Genomic DNA, 27396 nt, shown 5'->3' with positions numbered 1-27396 from the left:
ACCTGGGAGAATTTCTTCACTCAGAGGGTGGTGAGAGATTGCAGAATGAGTTGCCAGTGAAAGTGGTGGACGTGGGGAGAGATTTGGCTGGGTACATGAGTGAGGGGGCATAGTGGGGTATGGTATGGGTGCAGGTCAATGGGGCTAGGCAGGTTAATGGTTCAAAACAGACTAGATGGGCCGAAGGGCTTGTTTCTGTGCTGTAGTGTTCTATGACTCTAGGTTAGTACTTTAATCCCTGAAGCACAGGGGAATGAGAGGAGATCTTACAGAGGTATACAAAATGATGAATGTCTAGATAGGGTGAACGCAAGCATGCTTTTTCTTTTAGGTTGGGTGAGAGCAGAACTAAAGGTTTGGGGCAAAAGGTAAAATATTTAAGGAGTATCTGAGGAGAGTAGGTACAAGTGTGGAACAAACTGCTAGAAGAAGTGGTAGATAATTCAATAGTAACACTAAAGAGGAGTCTGGGTAGTATTTGAATGGGGAAGTATTATCTGGGTGCAGGTAGATGGGGCTAGGCAGAAGATCAGGTTGGAGTGGACTAGATGGGCTGAAGGATCTGTTTTTGTGCTGTAGTGCTCCATCTGAAGCAGGTGATATGTTTAAACAAAACACATTCTTTTTTATTAATTTGAATTTCCTGCATTACCCTCACCAGCTCCGCCCTTGCTAAGATTTCGCCAGCACCTCCTTCTTTGATAAAGGTTTACATGTATCTATAAATATTCAAGTCATGGCTACTCCCTTTGTACAGATTATACTTCGTTCACTAACTGGCTTTGTTCCCTTTACAAAACACTTTTGATTTGCATGCCAATGAAAGAGTTTTCAGTACCTTTTCATGGGAATTAACATTCTATTACCAAATTCTCTGTTTGTTTCTTTTTAATCTCTCTTCTTATCTTGCACTCAGCCTGGTTCTCACTTGAATTATTTATCTGACGTGCCTCTTATGTTAGATCAAATTCCTTTCTCCTTTGTTGTATGGGAAACTCCAGCCTTCATCTCCGTACCTTTTGCATATGTGGCATCTACCTAGACAGGGCTTAAAATATCTAACATTGTTACATAAAAATTTAACCTGCCAATTGTTGATTCCACTTCACTGTGACCAAATTCCTCTCATCCTACTAAAATAATCCCTCCTTTACTTCAAATACAGATAGGCCTTCTTCCTTATTGGATGGAAAACTTTCTGATGAAGGAAGTTCTGAACATAGTTATCCTTTGTTCCCTCTCACCACCTGCTGGTTTACAAAATATCCCCAGAACCGTGATAGATCCATTCTGCCTTTTTAATTCCAAAGGGGATCTTGACCTCAACTTCTCCCTCGAGCAAAATATGTTTTTCCCAATCAGCGCCATTTTATTGATATGATATACACAAATTTCTTCTCTTGTAAAATGGCTGTAAATATACTGGATGATCAAGTTAATTTGATCTTAGCAACTTCACACCAACCTACTCCTGTGTATGGGTGAAGAAGCTCAGAGCAAGCCCAATGATTCTGTCTCTTTATATGAATTTAGAATCCTGTGGAAATTTACCAAATTATTATCCATACAGAAACCTCCAATAACCCAGTATCCAATTGTTCAGAAGTCCTGACTCATCAGGTTCTGTTTCCCACACTCTTTTCAATTCACTGGTACATCTTTTCCTGCACTCCTTTTAAACCTACAAGGATATAGCTCCCCATACGCTCTTTAAACTCAACACGGTCCTTTTTACCCCCCGACTCCCTTCAAACTACCATTTCCCATGCTTATTACAAACCTGTCCAATTCAGTGGAAATTTTGTCATGCTACTGTCCAGCATACAATAGAAATGAAAATTAACACAATGGTCCAGAAGATCTCCAGTCTGACACCAACAAAATCTCTAAAGTGTAGGATTACTAGACTTTATTTATTGAATTTACTAATGGAGGTTGATACATATCATTTTCAAATCATCTGACAGCCATCAAATATTGTTTAGCCTCACTAGCACTGTTGAAGAATTTCAGTATTTAAAATCCAGCATTATCCTATGGAAAGACATTCAAAAACAGCTTTGAATGAAGTTTAAGAACCCATGAGTCTAAATAATCAATACATATCAAAAGGATTTCACTTTTAAGATATCAGCTTAGGAAAAAAGTAAACCAGAGCAGCGTTTAAATATAGCCGATGTTAAAATTCCAGTTTCCTATGATACTTTCAGAAGTAACAGGAAAACTTTCAGTACGATTTCTGACTGTGAAGTAATTCCTCTAGGTATCTTGCAATGGTAAAATTCGTGAATTTGCTGTACAAAAGTGAAGGCTAACAATATTCACTAAAGTCATCATAACCCTGCAATATTGACTGAACTTTGCTGACAAATACAGAAGAACGGCAAATATTGGACACAATTACTGATTGCAAACAGGTTGTTTGTTATTCTCGCACCAGCAGCACTCGATGACACAGAGATCATTCTTCTCAACAGAAATTGCTCTCTTTGTTTCAAAACTGAATTGCAGCCCCCCCCCCCTTTTAACATTGACAACAAATAACTTGGATTTTCAAATCTAACCATACTTAAGTTAGATTTCTGAATTATTTTGCTGCTTTAATGGAGCCTGATTTTGCAAGTCATATTCTACTAGAACATGCTATACAATTAGGAGTAACCTTAAATGACTTGGAAGCCTATAATTTAGTCACACAGCCAGATCAGCTCAGTGAAATGACTAAGATAGCTATCTCCAAAAGAAAGCCAGTCCACTTAAAAAGCCTGCTGAATCTTTCCAAATGAAGTACCATAGAAAACATCCTCTGTGTCTGGGAGCTAGTCCAATAAACCCAAACAAGTCTGACAACAAGAAAGAAATATGTGGAAGATGCGACCAGTATTATGCATTAAGTTCACGCATTTCCACAACTCTCATGGGCCTGTCCTTCATCTGGCTACTGAAAGTCTGAAACATGAAAATACACTCAGCTTTATTATGAGGTTCTGAATATAAATAGCACAGAAAATTAGCTACTTTGCAGAATACATTCTATATTACATTACAGCACATTTACTGCAACCTATCATGTCAACAATGGCTCGGAAGATGGTAATGAAATTTTTCATTCTACCCCCATTATTCCATAACCTATAAATGAAGTACAGTCTCCACATTTCCCTCTGCTCATTTCATTTTAACTAAAGCTCTTCAAAACAACTGCATCAGATTCACATTACTGCCAACGCATTGTATTCCATCACTGGGTTGCTATGGTAACAGATCTGATCTAAGCTTTTGCCAAAATCACAATACCTCCCTCACCTTGCCCTTGGGAGAAGTTACAAATTCCTTTCATAGAAATGATTTGTTAATTTTGTTTGAAATTATTCATCCAATTTGTTTCCATTGATTTATGCCCTTAAAAGAGAGTCAACAAGTACTGGTGGTTTCTTAAACCGCAGAAGAATTTTAAAGAATCTTAAAGTCAAAATTAGAGAAGGATTGTTAAATATGAGAGATCACTCAAATATTTGAATTTATAATTTTTTTAACCTTTTTCCATAACAATCGTACAAAATGGGGTCATTTTTATATAGACATATATTGTTATAGGGCAGATCTTGGCTTTTCATCAACTAAACCCTAATGAAAAACAGTTAGGGGGTGGTTCGAGGGGGCGAAGAGTCTAAAACGAAAGCCATGTTGCCCTCTGGCAAAAACGAACTTTCCAAAATAAAATAGATTCAAGAAATATTTAATTCATCTTTAAATCTAAAGTATTCATCCTTAAGTCATCCAAAAATGGCAATCAGGACCTTGCTAAAGATATCAATTCTTCAGCCCTCAGACTTCACTTTAGCTTGTGGCGAAGTTTGGAGGACCCAGCAATTATATGAGTACCTGTAAACAGGCTGCATTTCTCTGGCAATACCTATTACAGCGCCCGACTGGAACTTGTCAAACTCTTCAAACAGGTCCCTGATGTTAGACATGTACTTCAAGTCCAGGTCCAGCTGCACAATATGCGTCATCTCTGCAAAACAAAAGGAGGAAAAAAACTTCAGGGCACGTGTAGGTCACTGGGAATAGACAGGATGCATGACATCCTTTATTCATCAAAAGGCACCAAAACGTCTCGGATAATATCAAATGTCAATCTGCGTACACGACCAAAGACATCGATGGAAGAAACATGGAGAACTTAGCAAGAATTAAAGTAAGCTTCATTCAAACTTACCATGGGGTGGCCACGGTAGAGCGACACTATTAAAGCTAATAAATCTTTTAGAAGGTGCTGTTTATTTTCTTTTTATTGTGTTCACATAGCAATGAACTAGTAAATATCTAGTCAGAGGTGAGGTCAAACGGCACAGAAACAGATCCATCTTTACCCCAGCATGTCCTATTTACACTGAACCAAATTACAAATATTAGCTTTGTAGCCTTCTATGCCTTGGTATTGAAGTTGTAGTTAACATGCTTCTTAAATGTTAGGAGCGTATCTACCTCCATCACCTCTTCAGGTAGAACATTCCAGATTCCAGCTACCTAAAATCTTAAATTTTTCAACCTTATAGCTCAATCACCTCCACAAGGGACAACAATTTTACATTTACTATACAATATATTCCCATCATAATTTTATATACCCTCTCTCAGATTATCCACAGCCTCTTCCCTCCAGTTAAAAAAAAACAAACCTTGCTTATCCAGTCCCTCCATATAACTGAAATGCTCCAATCCAGCCAACGTCTGTTGAGTCTGCATTGAACATTGACTCAGAGGTAGGGAGTTGGGGGGGTAGTGTTTGAAGGTTGTGTCTTGAAACAGAGACTGCTGGGATGGTGTTGGGGGACCTTTGCGATCCATGACTTGTGTATTGCCCTGGTTAAGAACATGTTTTGTTGTATTTCTACTGCTATGCTGTAAGGTATTTTTAGTAGTTTTTCTGCAAATGCAGTGTGTCCTGTTAGTTAAGCTTCATAGACTAGAGTTTGGCTTCCACAAAGGTAAGGAGCTGTTTGCCCAACATAGGAATGTTGTGTCAGCCAATTGGGCTTGTCTTGGTAATGTATTGTAACATTTTGCCCAGTAGGATGCTGTGGAAGTTCGAGAGAGCTGGGCAGGATCAGATTTCTGACTGACACTAGTCTGGTTTGGGGGTCTTTTACGAGGAGGTGTGGAGAAGAGCACATGGAAAGACACTTAGAGGACCCCACCCGAAGAAGAGACCCTATTGCTAGTAATGTTTTGTGCAGACAAATGGTTTCAAGGAAGGAGTGCCAATACTTCTGAGTTAGCCAGTTTGTTCATGAAATTCTTCAAGGGAAATTCGATCTGTGACTGGTGATGGGAGTTAAGTGCCATGAGTACAGTGATACACCCAACTGGTACAGAAACGAGCTCCAATGCTTATGTGCACAATTAGACTGCTTCAACTGTAATGGGCCTCTTTTTCTCTTCTTTTTCTGTAAACTGTTTGTTCAAGTTGAAATACTGGTAAATATACTTCCACTGTAATTGTTTGCTGGCGTACCATCTGTTACTTCGTGGTGAACGATAACTTTACATGGTGCCCTATTTACACAGCATTCACAATTTTCATTCTCTCATCGGAACATTCCAGTGCTCTTGTGTGGTTGAACCTGAATCGTACTGACCCCAGACGTGTGTTGATTATGGAAGGTGGCCTTCTCCCTGCCGAGTCACGTGGCTGCTAGCAGAGTTGGCTAATGAGCCAAGTTTGTTACATGCCATGGTGAGAGGGTTACACTTGTATAAAAGATTTGGATGCAAATACACAAGACTTAATCAATAAGATTGTGGATGCCACAAAATTAGGAGATGTTGTTGATAGAGAAGGTTACTTGTAAAGTACAGGGAATCTTGATCAGTTGAGGCAATGTTTCCCAACCTTTTTTAGCCCAATACCCCTCTAAAACACAATATAATTTCCGGCACCCCAAAGTGTAAAAACATTTCTACCATATGCCAACATGAGAAAAATGATTCTGCTTTAAATTTGTCTTTAAACCTAGTTTACACAGTGCCTGTGCACTGTACAGCAGCTTCGACATCAATGTGATCGTTGAGCTTGATGGGTTTTTTTTAAGCAAGAGTTGAAATATTTGGTTCAAGTTTAGAAGCAAATTCCTTAAGTCCCCAGTGTAACAATGTCCATGAGGTTTCTGTTTATTGTGAGTATGTGGTTCACTGCCCTGAACCCTTTTTCAACAAGGTATGAGGATGGAAATGCAATGAAAAGCAGTTTGGCTCTTCTCCAAAGACCGGGAAACTTCATATGACAGTATAGCCACATACCACAAAAGACAACCTTTTTGAAAAGCATTTCTGCTTCTTCATCATTCTGAATAATGATAATTTCTTCTTGCAATCTCTCTTCCTGTTCTTCTACCCTGCAAAGAAATGGGTTAGTTTCCCTGCCAGAATTTCCAGATAGTTCAAATTATGAAAATCCTTCTTCAGTGACTGCAGGTGGAAGCAGTAAGCAGTAAAAGAGAGTGCCATATTTTCCACGAAGAAACTGTGAGAACTTTCTTCTCCCACTGTTTTGCTTATACATTTCCAATTTCCTGATAAAAATTGGGCACAGCGCATTTTGTCTGGATTAAATTGAAATTCTCACCACGCAGTTTCATATTTAGAATGTTCATTTTGTCATACAGATCAGCTGGGTATGCCACATATCCACATAGACATTCAATCTTGTTTCCTAAGATATTGTTGACTTTGAGCAAAAATTCAACCAGTGTCAAAAAGATCAAAGAAACATTTTGAGAAGCAGCCTTTTGACAGCCAGAGACACCATCCGTGCACATAAGGTATGTGAACAGCGCAATGGTCAGCACGACACACCTTCTGCCCAACGACTGGACCTGGGTTGGATCACAGTGGGTGAAGTCTGCCTCAATGGAGCTTATCAACCCACCATCAGCATGGCCAAGACTAACGTCCAGAAGAACGGGCATCCCAAGAAATTTTAGGCCAAGAGAACAGAATCTATATGAAACAGAAGATCTGTGGGCAAGCAAACTAAGTACTTTGATGTATCTACCTCCGTCTGAATCACTCAGACAAGCTGGTCTTCCATCACTCGGAAGATGATTACAAGCTGGCACCTTCATTTCAAAGATTAGGTCTTCCTTTGAACCATGAACAAAGACAATCTTTGTAGCACAGAGCAACTGAGCCAGGGAAAGATTAGAATCTTTGTTGTTCAAAGACAGGTGTAGGCAGAGGACGTGCAGTGCACCACAAGATTCAAAATCTTCATTGTCATTCTAACAGTACATCAGCTCTGCAGGGCCGAATGAGACAGCGTATCCCAGGGGCAGTGCAAAGCAGGACCCACTACAAACAGAAAGTTGCCTCAGTGTACTCTGTCCCTTTCTCGATGATGCGGACTGGGGCACCTTGGCAAGAATGGCCCTGCAGCCTGTACTGGCTAGCAGTGTGGCACTGAACGGAAATAAACTGAATACTCCTGCTTTAATGTTTGATATTCTATCTGCTGTTCGCTCACTTTTTGCCAGTTGTGCAATTTGTTCTTTTTTGTTGCGTATTGGATTGTTTTTTGGCAGTGACACAACCATTGTTGGCAGAATTTCAGATGGTGATGAGGAGGCTGATTTATTATCCCTCAACCTCATTCTCCTCCCTCCCCTCCATAACTTTTGATACCCTGACTAACCAAGAACCAATCAGCCTCTGCTTTAAATAAAGTCAATGAGGTTGGTGTCCACAGCTGTCCATGGCAATGAATTCCACAGATCCACCATCTTCTGGCTAAAGAACTTTCTTCTCATCTCTTTCCTAAATGGATATCCCTCTATTCTGAGGCTGTGCCCTCTGGTCCTCTACTCACTTACAACGGAAAACATCCTCTCCACATCCACTCCATCTAGGCCTTTCAAAATCCAGTAGGTTTCAGGGATTCCCCCATTCTTCTAAACTTCAGTGAGTACAGTCCCTGCGACATCAAGCGCCACTCATGTGTTCTAGTGGTCTTCACTAATGCCTCTACAATCTTTTCCGCTACTCTTTCAGAACCCTGGAGTGTAGTCTATCTCATCCAGGTGATTATCTACCTTCACACCTTTCAGCTTCCAAGCACCTTCTCCCTACTAATAGTAATTCCACTCACTTCTACTCGCCCGACAGTCTTGAAATTCAGGCATACGACTATCGTCTTTCACAGTGAAGACTGATGCAAAATATTTATTCAGTTTGTCTACCATTTCTCAGTCCCACATTACACCTCCAGTGTAATTTTCCAGCAGTCCAATATCCACTCTCATCTCCCTTTTACTCTTTATACAATACATCTGAAAAACCTTTAGGTATCCTCTTTTAAAGTATTGGCTAACTTACCTTCATATGGTTTTTTTAGTTGCCTACTGTTGGCTTTCAAAAGCTTCCCACTAATTTTTGCAAGATTATGTGCTCTCTCTTACTTTTATGCTGTCTTTGACTTCTCTTGTCAGCCATGATTGCCTCATCCTCTGTTTAGAATACCTCTTCACCTTTGGCATGTATCGACCCTGTACCTTCCGAGTTGCTCCCAGAAACTCTAGTCATTGCTCTTCTGCCGTCGTCTCTGCTAACGTCCTCTTCCAGTCAATTTCGGCCAGCTCCTCTCTCGTGCATTTGTAACTCCCTTTACTCCACTGTAATAGTGACACATCTTCTCCCTCTCAAATTGCAAGGTGAATTCTATCACATTAAAATCATTGACTCTTTCAGGTTCCTTGACATCAAACTCCCTAATCAAATCTGGTACCTTACAAAACACCCAATCCAGAACTGACTTTCTCCTAGTGGACTCAACAACAAAATACTCTGAAAAACCATCTTGTAGGCATTCCCTGTCTTTGGATCCAACACCAACCTGATAATCCCCAACTACTTGCCTATCGAAATCCCCCTTGACTATCGTAACATTGCTCTTTTTACATGCCTTTTCTCTTTACCATTGGAATTTATATCACACACTCTGGCTACTATTGTGACTAAATATCCTGGATTTTTCATTCAGTGATGAATAGTAAGCTTTTGCTCATTATCTGACAACCACCCATGGTTTTTTCTATTGGCTTGTGAAAGACATCTTGTGGTGATGAGTTGGCCAAAACAACATAGCACCATCTGGGCCCTGTGTGAGTGGCATGATAATTACATTTCTCTTCAGAAAGTCCCAGGAATAGAAATTGGTCTGTAACATACACTGAGCACACACCATATCTACACTTATGCATTTGTTCTTTATAAGTTTATAACATTTTAAGAGGTATAGATAGATGGTAAACACAAGAAAGTCTGCAGATGCTGGAAATCAAAACCGACACACATAAAAAATAAGGTAGGTGGTATCTTTTTTCCTGGGATTGAAATTTCTAATACCAGAGGGCATGCACTTTAGAGGGGGAAAGTCCGGAGGAGACGTGCAAACGGAATGGTGGGTGCCTGGAATGCATTGCCAGGGATGGTGTTGAAGGCAGATATGATTGAGGTTTTTTAAAGAGGCTCTTGGATAGGCACAATAATATCCAGAGAATGGAGGATATAGACCACTTCCAGGCTCGAGGACTAGTGTAATTAGTTTAATTAGTTTGACGCATCATGGACAGAAGGGCCGGTTCCTAGGCTGTAATGTTCCATCACCCATGTTCTTTTCTTCTCTGCCCTCTGGGTTATCGCACTTCTGAACAACTATGCAGAGCCCCCTTTCCCTGCCAACTCAGCTTAAATGTTTAATCTTAGAGTAAAAAATGTTTTAAACTGCTCATTTCCCACAGGGCACGCAAATCCTGATTAAAACATGTCTTCTTGTCAACTCCATTATAAGACTTTAATGCATTTCCCCTACAATAATCCTTATCCACCTAACGGCAAAATGAATAATCTACCTCTAAAAGACCGATGAACCACAAAAAAGATCCAGGAGTCATCCTGCTCCTTCCTTTTTCACTGGAAGCCCCAAAGTCTTCCCTTTTCTCCAACCAGTCCTTTCCACGTCTTTACTTCACTTTTTCACTGGAAGCCCCAAAGTCTTCCCTTTTCTCCAACCAGTCCTTTCCACGTCTTTACTTCACTTTTTCTCTGGAAGATAGTCCTTAAATCTTTCACCAGATTCTTAGTTAGCTATGCTAATTTTACCTCAACTTGCTGTACTTTGACTATGTTTGATAATTCTTCTGTGATGCACCTTGAAAAATTTTCCTCAATTAAAATGCCATTTAGAAAGATGAGCTATAGTTGTTCTCTTGTTTAGGTGTTTTCTAGGTGCAAAGTTCAGTAAAAATCAATAAAATATCTTAATAATAGACCTTTAAACAGTTCGTTTTTCATTGACAACATAAGACCTGACTAAAACAAAGACATTTTGGCAGCTCCATTATAATCATTGGTGTAATGTATGGATCTTTTTCTTTTAGAGCAATGACCCCTCCACTGAGCACTACATATCGATCTGTTGTCCATGCATGTGCTGTTGTCTACATTGTTCTCTCTCACTGTCGCTGCAATGTGAATACATCAGTTAGGGCCATCTCCCTCGTGCAATGGTTCAAAAGAGGCTTCAGCTCTGTGTAAAGCATCTGTTAAGGCTTCCTTTTCATCTTTTTTTTCCCTCCTATTGTACCATTTAAATGGCTATGATGTGGTCTTCATGTCAGATGTTGGAGCGACCACTCCCCGCTGAACATTGACGGCTCCTCGGTAGAGATCATTAAGAGCACCAAATTTCTTGGTGTTCACCTGGCGGAGAATCTCACCTGGTCCCTCAACACCAGCTCCATAGCAAAGAAAGCCCAGCAGCGTCTCTACTTTCTGCGTGGGCTGAGGAAAGTCCATCTCCCACCCCCCATCCTCATCACATTCTACAGGGGTTGTACTGAGAGCATCCTGAGCAGCTGCATCACTGCCTGGTTTGGAAATTGCACCATCTCAGATCACAAGACCCTGCAGCGTATAGTGAGGTCAGCTGAGAAGATCATCAGGGTTTCTCTTCCTGCCATTACGGACTTTTACACTACACGCTGCATCCACAAAGCAAACAGCATTATGAAGGACCCCACGCACCCCTCATACAATCTCTTCTCCCTCCTGCCGTCTGGTAAACGGCACCAAAACATTCGGGCTCTCACGGCCAGACTATGTAACAGTTTCTTCCCCCAAGCTATCAGACTCCTCAATACCTGAAGCCTGGACTGACACCAACTTACTGCCCTATTGTCCTGTTTATTATTATTGTAATGCCTGCCCTGTCTTGTGCACTTTATGCAGTCCTGGGTAGGTCTGTAGTCTAGTGTAGTTGTTTTTTTCTCTCTGTGTTGTTTTTTTTTATGTAGTTCAGTCTAGTTTGTGTACAGTGTCATGTAACACCATGGTCCTGAAAGACAGTCTCATTTTTACTGTGTACTGTACCAGCAGTTATGGTCAAAATGACAATAAAAGTGACTTGACTTGACTTGGAGAACTAGGAGACCCAGAGTCTCTCGGGAAACTACATCTGCATGAAGTGCATCCAGCTGCAGCTCCTTGAAGACATTGTTAGGGATCTGGAGCAGCAACGGGATGACCTTCAGCTTGTACAGGAGAGTGAGGAGATAATTGATCAGAGTTACAGGGAAGTAGTCACCCCAAGTTGCAGGAGGTGAGTAGCTGGGGGACTGTCAGGAGAAATTGAAATAGGAAGTTAGAGCAGAGCACCCCTGTGGCCATTCCCATCAAAAACAAGTACAAATACAAATAAAAAACACAAAATGCTGGCAGAACTCAGCTGCTGAGTTCTGCCAGCATTTTGTGTTTTTTTTATATTTCCAGCATCTGCAGATTCACTCGTGTTGCCTACAAATACAAGTACTTTATTGTCACCAAACAATTAATACCAGAGCATACAATCATCACAGTGATATTTGTTTCTGCGCTTTGTGCTCCCTGAAGTACAAATCGAAGTAAGTATAATAAAAATTTAAATTATAAATCGTAATTAGAAAATAGAAAAGTGAAAGTAAGGTAGTGCAAGTCAGGTCTGGATATTTGGAAGGTACGGCCCAGATCCGGGCCAGGATCTGTTCAGCAGTCTTATCACAGTTGGAAAGAAGCTGTTCCCAAATCTGGCCGTATGTATCTTCATGCTCCTGAACCTTCTCTCAGAGGGAAGTGGGACAAAAAGTGTGTTGGCTGGGTGGGATTTATCCTTGATTAACCTGGCAGCACTGCTCCGACAGCGTGTGGTGTAAAGTGAGTCCAAGGATGGAAGATTGGTTTGTGTGATGTGCTGGGCTGTGTTCACTATCTTCTGCAGCTTCTTTCGGTCTCAGACAGGACAACTTCCATACCAGGTTATGATGCACCCTAGAAGAATGCTTTCTTTGGTGCACCTATAAAAATTAGTGAGGGTTTTAGGGGACAGGCCAAATTTCTTTAGCTTTCTCAGGAAGTAAAGGCACTGGTGGGCCTTCTTGGCAGTGGACTCTGCTTGGCTTGACCAAGTCAGGACATTTGTGATATTCACCCTGAGGAACTTAAAGCTCTTGATCTGTTCCACCTGCACACCACAGATGTAGATGGGGTTATACGGTCTGCTACTCCTTCTGAAGTCAACAACCAATTCCTTCATCTTGCTGACATTGAGGGATAGGTTATTGTCTTCACACCATGCAACTAAGTTCTTAATTTCCTCTCTGTACTCAGACTCATCATTACCCAAGATGTGGCCTACGATGTGGTGTCATCAGCAAACTTATATATTGAGTTCGATGGAAACTTGGCTACACAATCATGGGTGTACAGTGAGTACAGCAGGGGGCTGAGTACACAGCCTTGTGGGGCACCGGTGCTCAGAGTGATTGTAGAGGAGAGCTTGTCCCCTATCTTTACAGCCTGGGTCCTGTCTGTGAGGAAGTTGAAGATCCAGCTGCAGATCTGAGTGCTAAGACCCAGGGTCCGGAGCTTAGGAATCAGTTTATTTAGAATGATGGTATTAAAGACAAAGGTGTGGTCGATGAAAAGGAGCCTTACATATGCGTCTTTATTCTCCAGGTGTTCTAAGGAAGAACGTAGTGCCAGAGAGATGGCATCTGCCATTGACCTGTTGCTCCGGTAGGCGAATTGCAAAGCGTCGAGGTTGACCGGTAGGTTATGGTTGACCAATCGCTCGAAGCACTTCATTTTGGATCGTTTTGGATATTTTTTGGGGGATGACCTGCCGGGAGAATGCCACGACAACCAGGTTACAAGCACTGAGCATGGGTCTGTGGTGCAGAAGGGAAAGAGAAAGCGTCAGCCTGGTTCTGTGTACCGTTCAGTATTCCCTGCCATGAACAGAACCTTTGGCAAGAGGTTTTCAAAGATTGACTTGTCTCAAGCCTATCTGCAAATGGAGATTGAGAAGTTCCTCACATCAACACTCACAAGGGACTGTTTCAATATAATTGTCTCGTCTTTGGCATCGCATCAGCTCCAGCAGTTTGGCAACGAGCAATGGAGCAAGTGCTCCAAGATATCCCAGGATCACAATGTTAAAATAACACCATAAGACATAGGAGCAGAACTAGGCCATCTGGCTCACTGAATCTGCTCCACCATTCAATAATTTTTTTTTTCTCTCCTCCTCAACTCCAGTTCCCAGCCTTCTCCCCGTAACCTTTGATGCCATGTCCAATCAAGAACCTATCAAGCTCTGACTTAAATACACCCAATGACCTGGCCTCCCCAGCTGCTTGTGGCAACTAATTCCACAAATTCACCACTCTTTGGCTAAAGAAATTTCTCTGCATCTCTGTTTTGAAAGGACATCCCTCTATCCTGAGGCTGTGCCCTCTTGTCCTCGACTTTCCCACCATGGGAAAACATCCTTTCCACATCTACTCTCTCTAGGTCTTTCAACATTCAAAAGGTTTCAATGAGATTTCCCCCCCCCCCCCCCCCACCCGCCATCCTTCTAAATTCCAGTGAGTATAGGCCCAGAACCATCAAATGCTAATATGATAATCCATTCATTCCTGGAATCACCCTTGTGAACTTCCTCTGGACCCTCTCCAATTCCAGCACATCTCTTCTACGATGAGGAGCCCAAAACTGTTCACAATACTCAAGGTGAGGCCTCACCAGTGCCTTATAAAGTCTCAGCATCACATGCCTTCTCGTGTATTCCAGACCTCTTGAAATGAATGCTAACATTGCATTTGCCTTCCTCACCACCAACTCAACCTGCAAGTTAAACTTTAGGGTGTTCTGCACAAGGACTCCCAAGTCCCTTTGCATCACATATTTTTGGATTTTCTCCTGTTTAGAAATTAGTCCACACATTTATTTTTACTACCAAAGTGCATCATCATGCATTTTCCAACATTATATTTCATTTGCCACTTTCTTGCCCATTCTCCTAATCTAAGTCCTTCTGCATCTTAGCTGTTTCCTCAACACAACCTGCCCCTCCACCAATCTTCGTACCATCCGGTTTAGAAAACAGTTGTCTTGATGATATCTTCATGACTGACAAGAGAAGCAGTGCTATAAGCCCCAAACCAGAAAATATGCCACAACTCAGGTCATACTTGGGCCTTGTAAACTACTACTACTGGTTTCTCCCAAACATTTCTCAGGTTCTGCATCCATTGAACACACTGTTACAGACAGGAGCAAACTGGGAATGGTCAGAAAGAAGTGAAAAAGCATTCACAGAAACAAAGAGACTAATAACATCTGATGAACTGCTCACCCATTATGACCCACCCCTGCCCATTAGGCTGGCGTGAGATGCATCCCCTTATGGCATTGGTGCTGTTTGTCACACATTATGTAAGATGAAGCTGAACACCCAATTGTATTTGCTTCGAGATCACTGACAAGTGCAGAATGCAACTATGCACAGATCAACTGAGAGGACCTTAATCTAGTATGGAGAATAAGGAAGTTTCACCACTACCTCTACACACAAAAGTTTAAACTAGTGACAGATCACCAGCTCCTTGTGATCATCGTCAATCCCAGTGAAGACTACTACCTGTTTACAATGTTCAGTTCCTTCTAAACTGCACACCAGAGTGTTAGAAAATCTGCACAAAGGACACCTGATTACAGTCAAGATGAAGAGTCTTGCCCAGAGCTACATGTAGTGGGCAGGAATAATTAATCAGATTGAAGACTTGGCCAAAAGCTGTTCAGGATGGCAAAAAGTTCAAAATGTACCCCCACAGGTACTGTTACACCCATGGGAGGGCTATCGTCATCATGGCAAAGAATACATATCGACTTTGTTGGACCATTCCTGCACTCAATGCTTCTGATTGCTGTGGATGCTGGAGGTTATACCAATTAAGTCAACCACCTCAACAAAGACCATCTCTGCCCTGATGACCACCTTCACCAGAAACGGCTTACCAAAACAAATTGTGAGCAACAACGTTCCACAATACACGTCAGAAGAATTCCCACTGTTCAAGAAGAAAAATGGCATCAGACATTTCAAATCAGCTCCTCACCACCCGGCAATGAAAGGGTTAGCTGAAAGGTTTATCGAAAGGTCTACATTGTGGAACGTCTTTTCTAACTGCACTGTGTGGGTACAATACTGCTAGCTTATCAAGACTGATTAATGTCAGGTTTGCAAGAGATAACTGCATCCACAAAATCAACAGGAATAAAGTTACTGCAAGCTGTAATGGGCAGTTTAGGATCTCTTGCTTACTGAAAAGAGACACCAGCAAAGCTGGGCCAGAAGCACATAGATCTCATGGTGGAATGAACACAGGCCATGAATCTGCAGCCAGCATCTTAAGTCACACTTCATTTCCCTAGTTCTGAGATGAGGAAGTGGGATGCTGGGGGTGGGGGGAAATTACCTTGACAGATCAAAGACCATTTCATTCCTGCTTCTGCTCCTTTGCTTTTTCCCTTCTTTGATCTGATGCATGGACAAGGGAGGGAATTTACTAGGTGGGAAGATTATGCCTGGTACTGCTACCTACTCATTCAGGAATGCAAGGCAGCTATTTTAAACATGCTTGTTTTCTATTTTCCCCTCAATTCCGATTAAAGTATTAATCTAAAACATTTATTTGATCTCTCACATATTCCTGACCTTCATTTCCAGCATTTGCTTTGTTTTTATTTCAGACTTTGAGCATTTGCATTTTTATTTTTGCATTGTGCTACTATTTTCCAACAAGGGATGATTGGAAGAGATAACTTAAGTTATCCTGAAACACAAAAGTAATTTTAACTTCAGGTATCAACCCAATACCAATGAAGCCAGTTTCATAGGAAATGTTTACCTCCATAGATGTGACTCATTGACATTTTAAAGAAAATTGTGCCAAAGAATAATAGGAGAACTGATAGCTATGTTCAAAATTCAGAGGTGGTTTGACTAGATATGGAGATTTTACAGTTCTCAAGCTTTAGAATCATCTTACAAAATGCCATATTAAGTGGAAGGTACATGCAAATCCTTCAGAGCCACATCAGTATTCATGGACACCCACATTTTTTGTTGATTTATTTCAAAGTTCTTCTGATTGTAATCTAATATATTACATCTTAAAAACTTTCTGTAAATAGCTGAATACAATTTGTTTCATTTTGATAAATTCTATGAATTCAAGTCATGCAATGTATTTTGCATAAAATATTAGAATACAATAGAAATCAAAAATTCCATAATCCCAAAGATACCTTTCATAATTGTTTTATTTAAAACAGCAGCAAAATGAATAATGAATTAGTGTGCAAAACAATGAGTACATTGTTTTCAATGTGGCAAAGCTACAAGTACATTGTTTTCAATGTACTTCAGTTCTATTGGTTTTGTCAACACTGAACAAAATAGTAAATGACCCGGAGTTTCCCCAGGTGCTCTGATTTCCTCCCATAGTCCAAGGACACACCAGATGGTTAATTGATCATTGTAAATTGTCCTGTGATCAGGTTAGGGTTAAATGAGGGTTGTGGGCTTGCTGAGGCGGTGTGGGTCGAAGGACTGGAAGGGCATACTCTGCGCTGTATCACTAAATAAACAAACAATGCTGATGAAGCATGCCATAGTACTATATAAATTCAACCAAGGTCACACTGGGGAAACAAAATCAATTAATCTGCACCATCTGCATTCATCTTAATAAGAGTTACTTTTTGCGAGGTGTCTTCTCCCTTGCTGCTTTATGATGTTATGAGTATTTGTTTCTCCAATGTCCTTCTGTGCCGAACTGTAAAAATACTTCAACATGAGCCTGGATTTATACTACAGGTTGACCTTCACTAATCCGGCACCATTGGGACCTGCAGAGTACCGGATTAGTGAAAATGCTGAATTACAGAAGGATCACGTTAAGCAATAGCTAACTGCCTCATTATAACTTTAAAATAACATGTAAACCAGTACAAGTTAGATAACAATGAAACAGAAATATTAAATGAGTAGCAAGTGAAATTTTAATAAAGTAATATACTGTACAGGCACAGATAAAATACAGGGTACAGGTAAATGTCCAGTAATTAACTTATACATAACAGTTGAGTACATCCACTTCGAAAGTGAAACGTTTAATATACCTTCAGGTAAAGTTACATGTCTGCAAGTGTGGGGTTGTCAGGATCATCAACATCATCTTGGAAAATGAGTGAAGCATCAGAACCGGGGTTTCGGCGCTGGGCTCTTCCCTCTTCACTCGCAGTTACTGAGGCAATCCTCATTAGTTTCTTTTCCTCCCTCCACTTAGTAATATGCTTAAATACAGCGGGTCGCCATGTCTTATCTGAGGTCGTAGGCAGAAGACCTCTGGGCTGGCTGGGCGATGCCAGAGCGCAGTGCACGACTGCTGGCAGGCGGGTGAGACGGGAAGGTACTGGGCCGCCATGCCTCATGCAAATGATATTAATAAACACAGGAAAACAAGCAGAAATCGCCTAACTGTGCTTACAAGAGTGCATCAACACGTGAACAGATCTAGTGCAACCAAAACAATGTGCAGCAGATTGGTATGGTGGCCCAGGAAATTTGAAATCAGTGCTGGATTATCAAAGGAACCGGATTACAGGTAGTCGGATTAATGAAGGTTTACTGTATATTGGCCACAGTAGTTAATGCTAAAAAGATAAAGTCATTTCATTTAATCCCTTACTCAACTTTAACTTCACTAACAACACAATTCACTTACTTACTTCAAGTGGCCACCAACTAAGTATAACTATACAAATGGAAGTGACATAATAATGACACATTTGCAATCAAGATCAAAGTCATTATTAATTCATTCTTGAAGCATATAAAATGAAGGACCTTACACTCAACATTTTTCTGATCGGATCTACCAAAACCTGCCCAGTGCCTAACACCACATTAAAACAAAGTTCATAACATAATCCTGGATATCATGAACTTTCCACATCCCAGGAGTTTTCACTCAAAGGCAAGTTATAGATAATAAAATTCAGCACATACAGTAGATACATCTAGCTGACTGGTAAAGGGTAAATGAAACTCAAGACCCATTACAAAATTTATACCATGCTTCAATAATCTCATAAATGCTGAGAGCTGGATTTACTACAGCAGGCTCCTCAAAGCACTGGCATCTCAGTACAGGCCATCCCTGGGCCCTGGGTTACAAGCACTGGGAACATCCCTACATAGAGCAAGCTCCCAAAATATGAAGCTCATTAGTGCAACCTGTTAACATATGTTAATTACTATCAATGACAGAACTACTTCCCCCTTCTTTCCAATATTAGCATTTTTCTTTCTTTCCACTCTTGCGTGCTTTTATGTTTTTATGTCATTCATTACCGTAGAGTGGAGGTATGGCAACCATGTCGGGTGACTTTTGGGTATTTTCTAACTTGTGGACAAAATTGACTTACAGATGTCTGCAAAGACAGAATGGACTCATTACCTGGGTACAGCACATCACCAACAAGCATCACGTTGGTGTCGGCACCCACCTCGGAAGTAATTCATCCTCAATCATAAGCGGCCAACTTAGAAGAACTGACACAGACCACACTTCTCCAAAAGCAAGTCCAAGCAAGTGGGAAGAATGTATTTGTTTTTACAGTTCTTCTTAAATTCTACACCCATTCCAACAAGTAATTAAAAAAAAATCTTTTGTGCAAAATTTAGTATTCAACAAAACCATTGCAAACTTTTTTAGGACACTTCGTTAAGCTACTTCTTGAGACCTCTGCAAGAGCAAGATGCAAGAGCCACAAGATCAGTTCACTTGCTCCTGTATTTCCTTCCACCATCTTTACAAAACTAACATCTTCTGCAGACCATTCATGTATTTCAAACCTGACATATACTTGTTAATTTTTTTTGAAAAACACTACACATTAATACACCCAGATTGAGTGAGTGGACAGCTCACCTGGTGTACTGCAACCAACAAGGTCAAACTAAGGACCCTCACCATTCAGGACATGCCCTCTTCTCATTGCTGCATCAGGGAGGAGCCTGAAGATCCACACTGAACATAGTTGGAACAGCTTCTTCCCATCCACCATCATATTTCTGAACAGTCATAGAAATATAGAAAATAGGTGCAGGAGTAGGCCATTTGGCCCTTCGAGCCTGAACCGCCATTCAGTATGATCATGGCTGATCATCCAACTCAGAACCCTGTACCTGCTTTCTCTCCATATCCCCTGATCCCTTTAGCCACAAGGGCCGTATCTAACTTCCTCTTAAATATAGCCAATGAACCAGCCTCAACTGTTTCCTGTGGCAGAGAATTCCACAGATCCACCACTCTCTGTGTGAAGAAGTTTTTCCTCACCTCGGTCCTAAAAGGCTTCTCCTTTATCCTTAAACTGTGACCCCTCGTTCTGGACTTCCCCAACATTGGAAACAATCTTCCTGCATCTACCCTGTCCAATCCCTTTATAATTTTATACATTTCAAAAAGATCCCCCCTCAATCTTCTAAATTCCAGTGAGTATAAGCCTAGTTGATCCAGTCTTTCTTCATATGAAAGTCCTGCCATCCCAGGAATCAATCTGGTGAACCTTCTCTGTACTCCCTCTATGGTAAGAATGTCTTTCCTCAGATTAGGGGACCAAAACTGCACACAATATTCTAGGTGCGGTCTCACCAAGGCCTTGTACAACTGCAGTAGAACCTCCCTGCTCCTGTACTCAAGTCCATGAACCTTTGAACAGTACTTTGCTGTTATCCACTATTTACTTATTTATATTTCTTATTGCAACTTAAAGCAATTTTTTAGTGTATAGGAAACAATGAATTTCATGATATACGTAGGTGATAACAAACTTGATTCTGAGGGCTGGAAGATTGTCTCTTCAAGTGTATGAGTTTCTCACTGGACTCATTCCTTTACATAAATAATGCATCTTTTGAGTTGTAACTCAGCCCTTACCATTAACTTGCTCCTCTCTGCCCAGTGTAGTTAAAATACAAGCATTGGACCACATCCACTACTCGCAAGAGAGCATGCCTTCCGTATCAGTTGATTTGTCTATTGCAGACATCAGCTTTGATGTCTGGAACTCGGAGTCAAGGTTATTCAGGGTGGTTTTCACGGGAATATTATCAAATACAAGAGCCCAGATGCAGGAGCCACAGGAATTAGGTCACTGCAGTCTATGTCAAAATATTTATCTCCAGCACAATACACAGATGTTCATGCCAAGACTACTGGAAACAGATGGCAGTGTACCATTAACTTTTCAGTTTAATAGCCTATTGCCTGCAAGCCTACCAAACTAAACAGTATGGAATCTACTATTTATGGGATCATCATTCAAGCCCTGTAGACACTGCAGTCATTACAGGTGCTGTTTTCATCTCCACACTTATTACAGCAAAGACTTCAATTACCAAGATACTGGTGAAAACTGTCATTGTGTCTCTGCGTCCTCCAGCTTGAAAGGCATGAACTAACATGTGTTTTGTCAGTTTCCCAAATGTTACCTCACACGTTCCAACATGAGTCAGAGTACAAACCCTTGTTGTTTATCTTTTGCATCCAAAAACAACAGCAGACCTGTGCAGGAGAGCTTTTAAAGTGGAAAAGCCATTGCACAGGTACAGTTTTGCTCTCTCAACCTTGGAAGTCCAGGTCCAGTAGTACGAATAGTTGTCATAAACTGAGGTCTTCCTTGGTTGCAATGCATGACCATGGCTTCATCTGTGCCTTAAAATGTCCTTCGCTTTCCATGACGTGCTGCAGAACCACCTTCTTGGCCATTGGATCTCACTGGCCCAGTCCACCGGAACTGGCTTCACATGCTAGGATGGGCATGTCTATATCTCACCAGAGCAGGGGTCGGCAACCCGCGGCTCCGGAGCCGCATGCAACTCTTTCATCTCTGTGCTGCGGCTCCCCGTGGTTTGTTAGTTTTTGAAATGTAATTCGAAATTTGAAGATTATGGTGATCTTGTACAATCTAAATAAAACGTTGTGGAGACCCCATTTCCTGGCACATCCGAACCGGCTCACAATTAGCCAACATTCCGGCTAAGGGAGATAGCCTACGGGGGCTTGTGAGTACATGTCTTTTGGAGCATCCGCGCCTACGGGGACGGGTTGAGGGAGGCTTTAAAGCAAGGCTGTTTAGTTCGAATAAAGTTATCTTTGACTGCAGAGTGTTATTTTAGCACTGCGTGTAGCACACCGCTACAACGTGTTTTTTTATCGCTATTAATATACATCACCACTGCCAATGCCTGACACCCGCCAGTGCGCGCTTTCTTTTAATTTTTCAATCGAAGGTAGGCTAACTATGGAGTAACCTTCAACCTTCTTTTTTTCGGAGTTCAAAATGTTTTTGTTGCATGCAGAAATGTAATTTTGTTTTCCCTGCAGGAGTTCATCAATTTCATAAATGCAACACATTATAGTTTATTTATACATAGCGTAAAGGCAAAAAAAAAAACGTTGTATGTAGTGTTATTTCATTTTAAATGTCAAACGGGTTTTGTGGCTCCCAGTGTTTTCTTTTCTATGGGAAATGGGTCCATATTGGCTCTTTCAGTGATAAACGTTGCCGACCCCTGCACCAGAGTATGAGGCCCACTGACTACCCTCACCAGGTTTAGACTGCCCGTTGAAACGGTGTACCGGGGTGTGGCCACTGTCACAGGCAAACAGCCACTTGGAGCCACAGTTATGAGCAGAGTGTCCAGTGGGGTTAAAAAGTGAGTGAGCTGTCCCAGAATGGACACAACAAGCCCTTTCATCAGAGGTGCTACCCCTCCATGGATACCTATACACCAAGCAAAGTGACCAATGGGCACATTCCGTGCCTCCCTTTCCCAAGGTGATAGCCTGCTTGCTTTCTCACTAGCTTTTCAGCCAATCATTTGTGCCGTGTTGTCCTAGTTGATGCCCAGAAACTCCAGTTGGCCGAGAGCTTATGGGGGTTGGCTACCTTAACCCTTGGCACAAGTACAACTGCCTTCTAAGTACCATGCACTATGCAGACAAGCACCTCCTGTCCTGCCAAAACCTTTCGCTCTGTTCCCTGATCTTCAGGCTCCGAGGGTGGGGGTATGGGAACAGCAACAAAGTCAAGTTGACTTGCAAAGGCCACATTCATCATCCACATCATGAAGACCAAAAATTGCTCATGTCTTCTGTTGCAGTCTAGAATTATCAGAAAGGCACAAAAATAAAAATCAGATCTACAGTGACCTCTAGGCCAACAATGACCAACATGGTACTGTGCACCTCCATGGACCATCTGGTGACAAAATCCAATCACTGCTCTTGCTCATGAAGCAGAGCCACGAGAGGCCAAAAAATTGGTAACAGTGAATTGAATTTTTCCTCCAGCGCTCATTTCATTCATTAATTCTGTTCATCAGCATTTTTATCAAGTTAGGTAATTAGAAACTAGTGGATCAAGAGCCTGTGATAAAAATTAAGAGCAGTAAGCAATCAACTGGCTATTTGAATCTATTCCATAATTTATCACAAGCATCACTGATTTTCCAGCTCAGTCTCTTCTCTCCATAACTCCTAGTCTGCACAACCCAATTTTACTCAAGTTTCACCTGCACCACACACAGATACTGTGTTAGGAATTTACCAAAGGGCATTGGCACTACATGCAATAAAAATACCTCCCTGCCCAGCATCCACATGCAGGACTATCTGGGCAGACCCACTGTTTAAACCTTAAACCTGCTCTTGCTCCACCAACTTACTTCTTCCATCTATGACAGCATTCTTTCTCCCCTGGTCCAGTTATTTCTCACCTACATCAGGACACCTCTGACACCTTCCATCATTTCTTCCTTGAAAAAAGGCCCAACCAGCACACTCACTTGCCTGGCTGAATTCATCCTCAAGGATTAACTTCTCCTTTCACTCTATCCAGCAAACCCAGAAGAAAGGTAGAGTCTGTCCTTTGACAGAACACAAAGAAGAGTCCTTTTCGGTCCCTGGGGCCTCTCCCTCAACTCTTTACCTGACACGTCAATGACTGTATTAGTGCCACTGCCCATATTTAACAGAAAATAAAATTTCATTTCTTCTGGCACCAATTTCAGATCTGTTCTCACATTTACATGGTACACTGATGACTCTCCCCTAACCCATTCCTGGATCCATTTCAAAGGATGCACTGGAAACAAGTACCTAAATCTGTGTACTGATTTCCACAGCTACATCAATAATATTTCCCCCCATCCTCCTTTCTACAATTTCTCCATTCTATTCTCCAGTTCCTCCATCTTCATCGTATTTATTTTGATGACAAAACTTTCCACTGCATTGCTGTGAGAAGTCGGACAGAGCACCTGACCGTGTCTCAATTATTCTCTGCGCCTCTGTTCTCACCACCCCTCCTCCTGGGCAGAGTACTGTAGGTGCTCCTGTTGCCCGTACCTGCACGACACCCTCTCAGCTTCTCCATTCAACAGATTATCATTCACAAATTACTCCAGCTTCAACAAGACTTCATTGCCAAACACATCACCTTCTCTCAGCATTTTAAAGGCAGCACTACTTCCTTGCATTCCAGGTTCACTTTTCCATCCCTATTTGCCACCTCTCATCTTACAACACTTTCCCAGATGATTGAAGGAAATAATACTCTGCCCTTTCACCCTTTCCCTTCACATCATGCATGACACAAGTAATACTTTCACATAAAGCTGTATCACACTAGCTCTTCTTCCAGACTAATGTATTGCATTTGGTACTCATTACGTAGTCTCCTCTACTTTGAAGAAACCAAGCAGATTAGCTTTGCAGAGAAACGACATTTTATCCATCAGTGTTATCTGCCAGGCCTCCTGTATTGACCCAAGCCTAAGCTTCAGAAACAGTACCTCATCCTCTACTTGGAAACAGAGTGGTCTAACTTTGAATTCTACAATCAAAAGCAACTTGCCCTCTCTGCCCCTATCAGAAATGGCCATTCCTGCTGCAAGTAATCTAGTGCGGTCTCAGTTCCCCTCTCACTCCCTAAGCACAACTTGACCTCCAGGGCATTCCCTACATTTTGCAAAATTTTCCCCATACCTTTGGCTCTCTAAATGCACTCAGCTCAGAGCTTTTCACGCCCTCTTTTGAACCATCCTCACTAACCCATCAACCACATGATCTCTGCAAATCATCCCCACAGAAATCCGGGCCTCCCCCAATTCCTATAATTCACCTTCTGCTCCTCCCCAACACGTTCTCATATCTTAAATCGAACTTATTTCCCCTAACGTGAGCAAAGGCCTTCAATCCATGCAGTCAGCGCTGTTCCTCTTTCCATAGTAACTGCTTAAATTGCTGAGTGTTTGCCTGCCTTTATTATAAAATAATTTTTGATGTGCATCTCAGACATTAAACACAACTGATAAAAATACAGTTTCCTTTAATTTCAGTTGTCCGGTACAAATTGTGCAGCGAGTTAAATTTAATGGCATACAATAGGTTTTTCCCACAAATTATACATGACATCCAAATGAAAACAATGAAAAGCTCAGGTACTTTATTGAGCACAATAATCAGTCTTTTCAAATTATGAGGGTGTGGCTGTATTCACTAAACAAATGACCCAAAACTCTACGAAGGAGTTTGACTGCACTCCAGCAGCGTTCCCTTGTGTTTGAAGGGGAGGGAATTTAGTAGTGGGGCTACATGGATAAACAAAATGATAAAAGCACAAAAAAGTAGCCTCTTAAATCTCAAGTGAGAACAAGGCTGAATACAGAACACACAGAAGGGAAGTTTAAAAAAAACAAAGGCAAAGAGCGTGAAACAAATATTGGCAGCAAGCATATAAAGGAATCCATAAATAAGTCAAGAGGAAAAGGATTGTAAGAGGTTGGAAGTCTGTGATCAGGTCATCGAAAGATATGGGGCTGCTGCCCGTTGATTGCATGCTTAACACTAGCCTTTTCAAGGAAACGGATACAGTTGAGATATGAACAGAAATATTGGAAATGTTCAGAACATCAGAGCTAATTTTCAGATTAAAACTTTTCTTCGGAATTGGGAAAGAAAGAAAAATCATCAGTTTAAAAGTCATAGAAGATGTGTGCGGAGTGAATTATTCCAAGATCTTGTTCTTAAAATATACTTTTTATTAAGTAAGTTTGTCCGAAACATAAAATATTTGGAGAACTGATGATTCAGACAGATTTAATGCTGTATAGATCCCATGCTTGATCTCTGACACATCACCAAAACAGGAGCCAGAGACAATAAAACATCCTACAGAATTAGCAGCAAGGTAGGCTGTCCCCTTTCTCACTGCATTTGACCTCTGAGTTCTTGAAATCTCCTTTCCCAGGAGGACTTGCAATCACCTCTTCCTTTCTTCTCCTTCCAGCTGCTGCCAGAATTATCTGCAGAGGCTTCAGATCCCAGAATCAAATGACTCCCAGAATAATGTATGCTGAGCCCTCTTCTTTCTCAACTATAAACAACTCAACTTCACCCCAGCTACAACAAAAACCACAGTGTCTGGTCCACCTGTACTTTGATGTCACCCAGTTCTACCTCATCACTACCTCTGATTTTTCTTGCGAACTTTCAGTATCTCCTCTAGTTTTATATTTGCAAATCTGAAACCACACATTGTCTCTAGTCAACACCATAAATTCTAGACTCTGGTCTCTTAGTCTGATGATGGGATGCTCTCATACATTACTTCTCTTTTACATTAGCTTAGAAATAATACCAGCTGCTGTGGTAGGATTTGAACTCTCATCTCTAAATCAATAATTCAGGATTTTATACATCATTTCAGGACTTTAGTTCCTGTGCTTTTAAACTGGATTTTCCAACTAAAGATAACCTTCAGGCTGCTTATTTCTGCATTCATGTCTGTGAAGCTCTTTAGGAAAGGCACAAAATGGGTCAAATCATTTATCTTTTTTACAACCAATGGTTATTTACTTAAAGGTTTCTCTCCTTTGTTTCAACCTAGTATCAGAATCAAGTTTATTATCACTGACAGATGCCATGCAATTCATTGCTTTATGACATCGGTACAATGCATAAAAATGTACTACAAATTACTATAGAAAAAAAGTGAGGTCGTGTTCATGTGTTTATCAGCTGTTTTGAAATGTGATGGCAGAGGAGAAGAAGCTGTTCCTAAAAAGCTGAGTGTGAGTGTGAGTCTTTGAGCCCCTGTACCTCCACCTTGACAGCAGTAATAAGACAGGATATCCTGGATGATGAAGGTTCTCAAAGATGGACACCACCTTTCTGAAGATGTCCTCAATGGTGGGAAGACTACAGCCCATGATGGAGTGGCTGAATTTAAAACCTTCTGCAGGATTTTCCAATCCTGTGCAGTGAGTTCTCCATACCAGACTGTGATGCAACAGTTAGAATGCTCTCAATGGTACACCTTACACTTTATAATGGGCTCTCCACTGAGTTCTGGAACTTCCGGACACTGACAAAGTGTACATCAGGTTGCTCTTCATTCAACACAATTATCCCCTCAAATCTGTTCAATAAACTCCATTTCTTGGCCTCGATAACTCCTTGTGCATCTGACTCCTCAACTTCCTCTCTGCAGACCCCAGTCTGTATAGATTGGCAACAACATCTCCTCTACAATCTCCCTCAGCACAGGTAAACCACAAGTCTATGTGCTTAGCCCCCTACTCTACTCATTTTAAACCGATGACTATGAGGCCAAGTACCCCTCCAATCACATATTTAAGTTTGTTGATGACACCACTGTCATTGGCCAAATCATGGGGGCTGATCAATCAGCATATAGAAGGGAGATTGAAAATCTGGTTAAGTTGCACTGTAACTCAATGCCAGCGAAACACAAGAGCTGCTTATTGACTAGAGAAGGAAACTAGACATCCATGAGCCTGTCCACATTAGGGGATAGGAGATGGAAAGGGTAACTAAATTCCTTGGAATATCTGAGGACCACCCAAACCAGTGTGGATGGCTT

General features: G+C 41.3%; 1 protein-coding gene across 2 annotated transcripts in view; it reads right to left on the bottom strand.

Annotated features, from left to right (window-relative positions):
- Window positions 1-27396, bottom strand: part of xxylt1 (xyloside xylosyltransferase 1) — a 199171-nt gene that overhangs the window by 127333 nt on the left and 44442 nt on the right. For both annotated transcript variants that reach the window (XR_009507055.1, XM_059945426.1), the window contains exon 3: window positions 3886-4018. Coding sequence is in view for 1 of the 2 variants with exons in the window: in XM_059945426.1 (XP_059801409.1) it covers window positions 3886-4018 (133 nt within the window). In the remaining variant the exon portion in view is untranslated. The remainder of the gene's footprint in view (window positions 1-3885; window positions 4019-27396) is intronic.

Source organism: Hypanus sabinus, chromosome 2, assembly GCF_030144855.1.
Source record: "Hypanus sabinus isolate sHypSab1 chromosome 2, sHypSab1.hap1, whole genome shotgun sequence".
NCBI classification, from domain to species: Eukaryota; Metazoa; Chordata; class Chondrichthyes; order Myliobatiformes; family Dasyatidae; genus Hypanus; species Hypanus sabinus.
The sequence above is the reverse complement of the archived record's forward strand: the minus strand, read 5'-3'. Positions and strand labels throughout refer to the sequence as shown.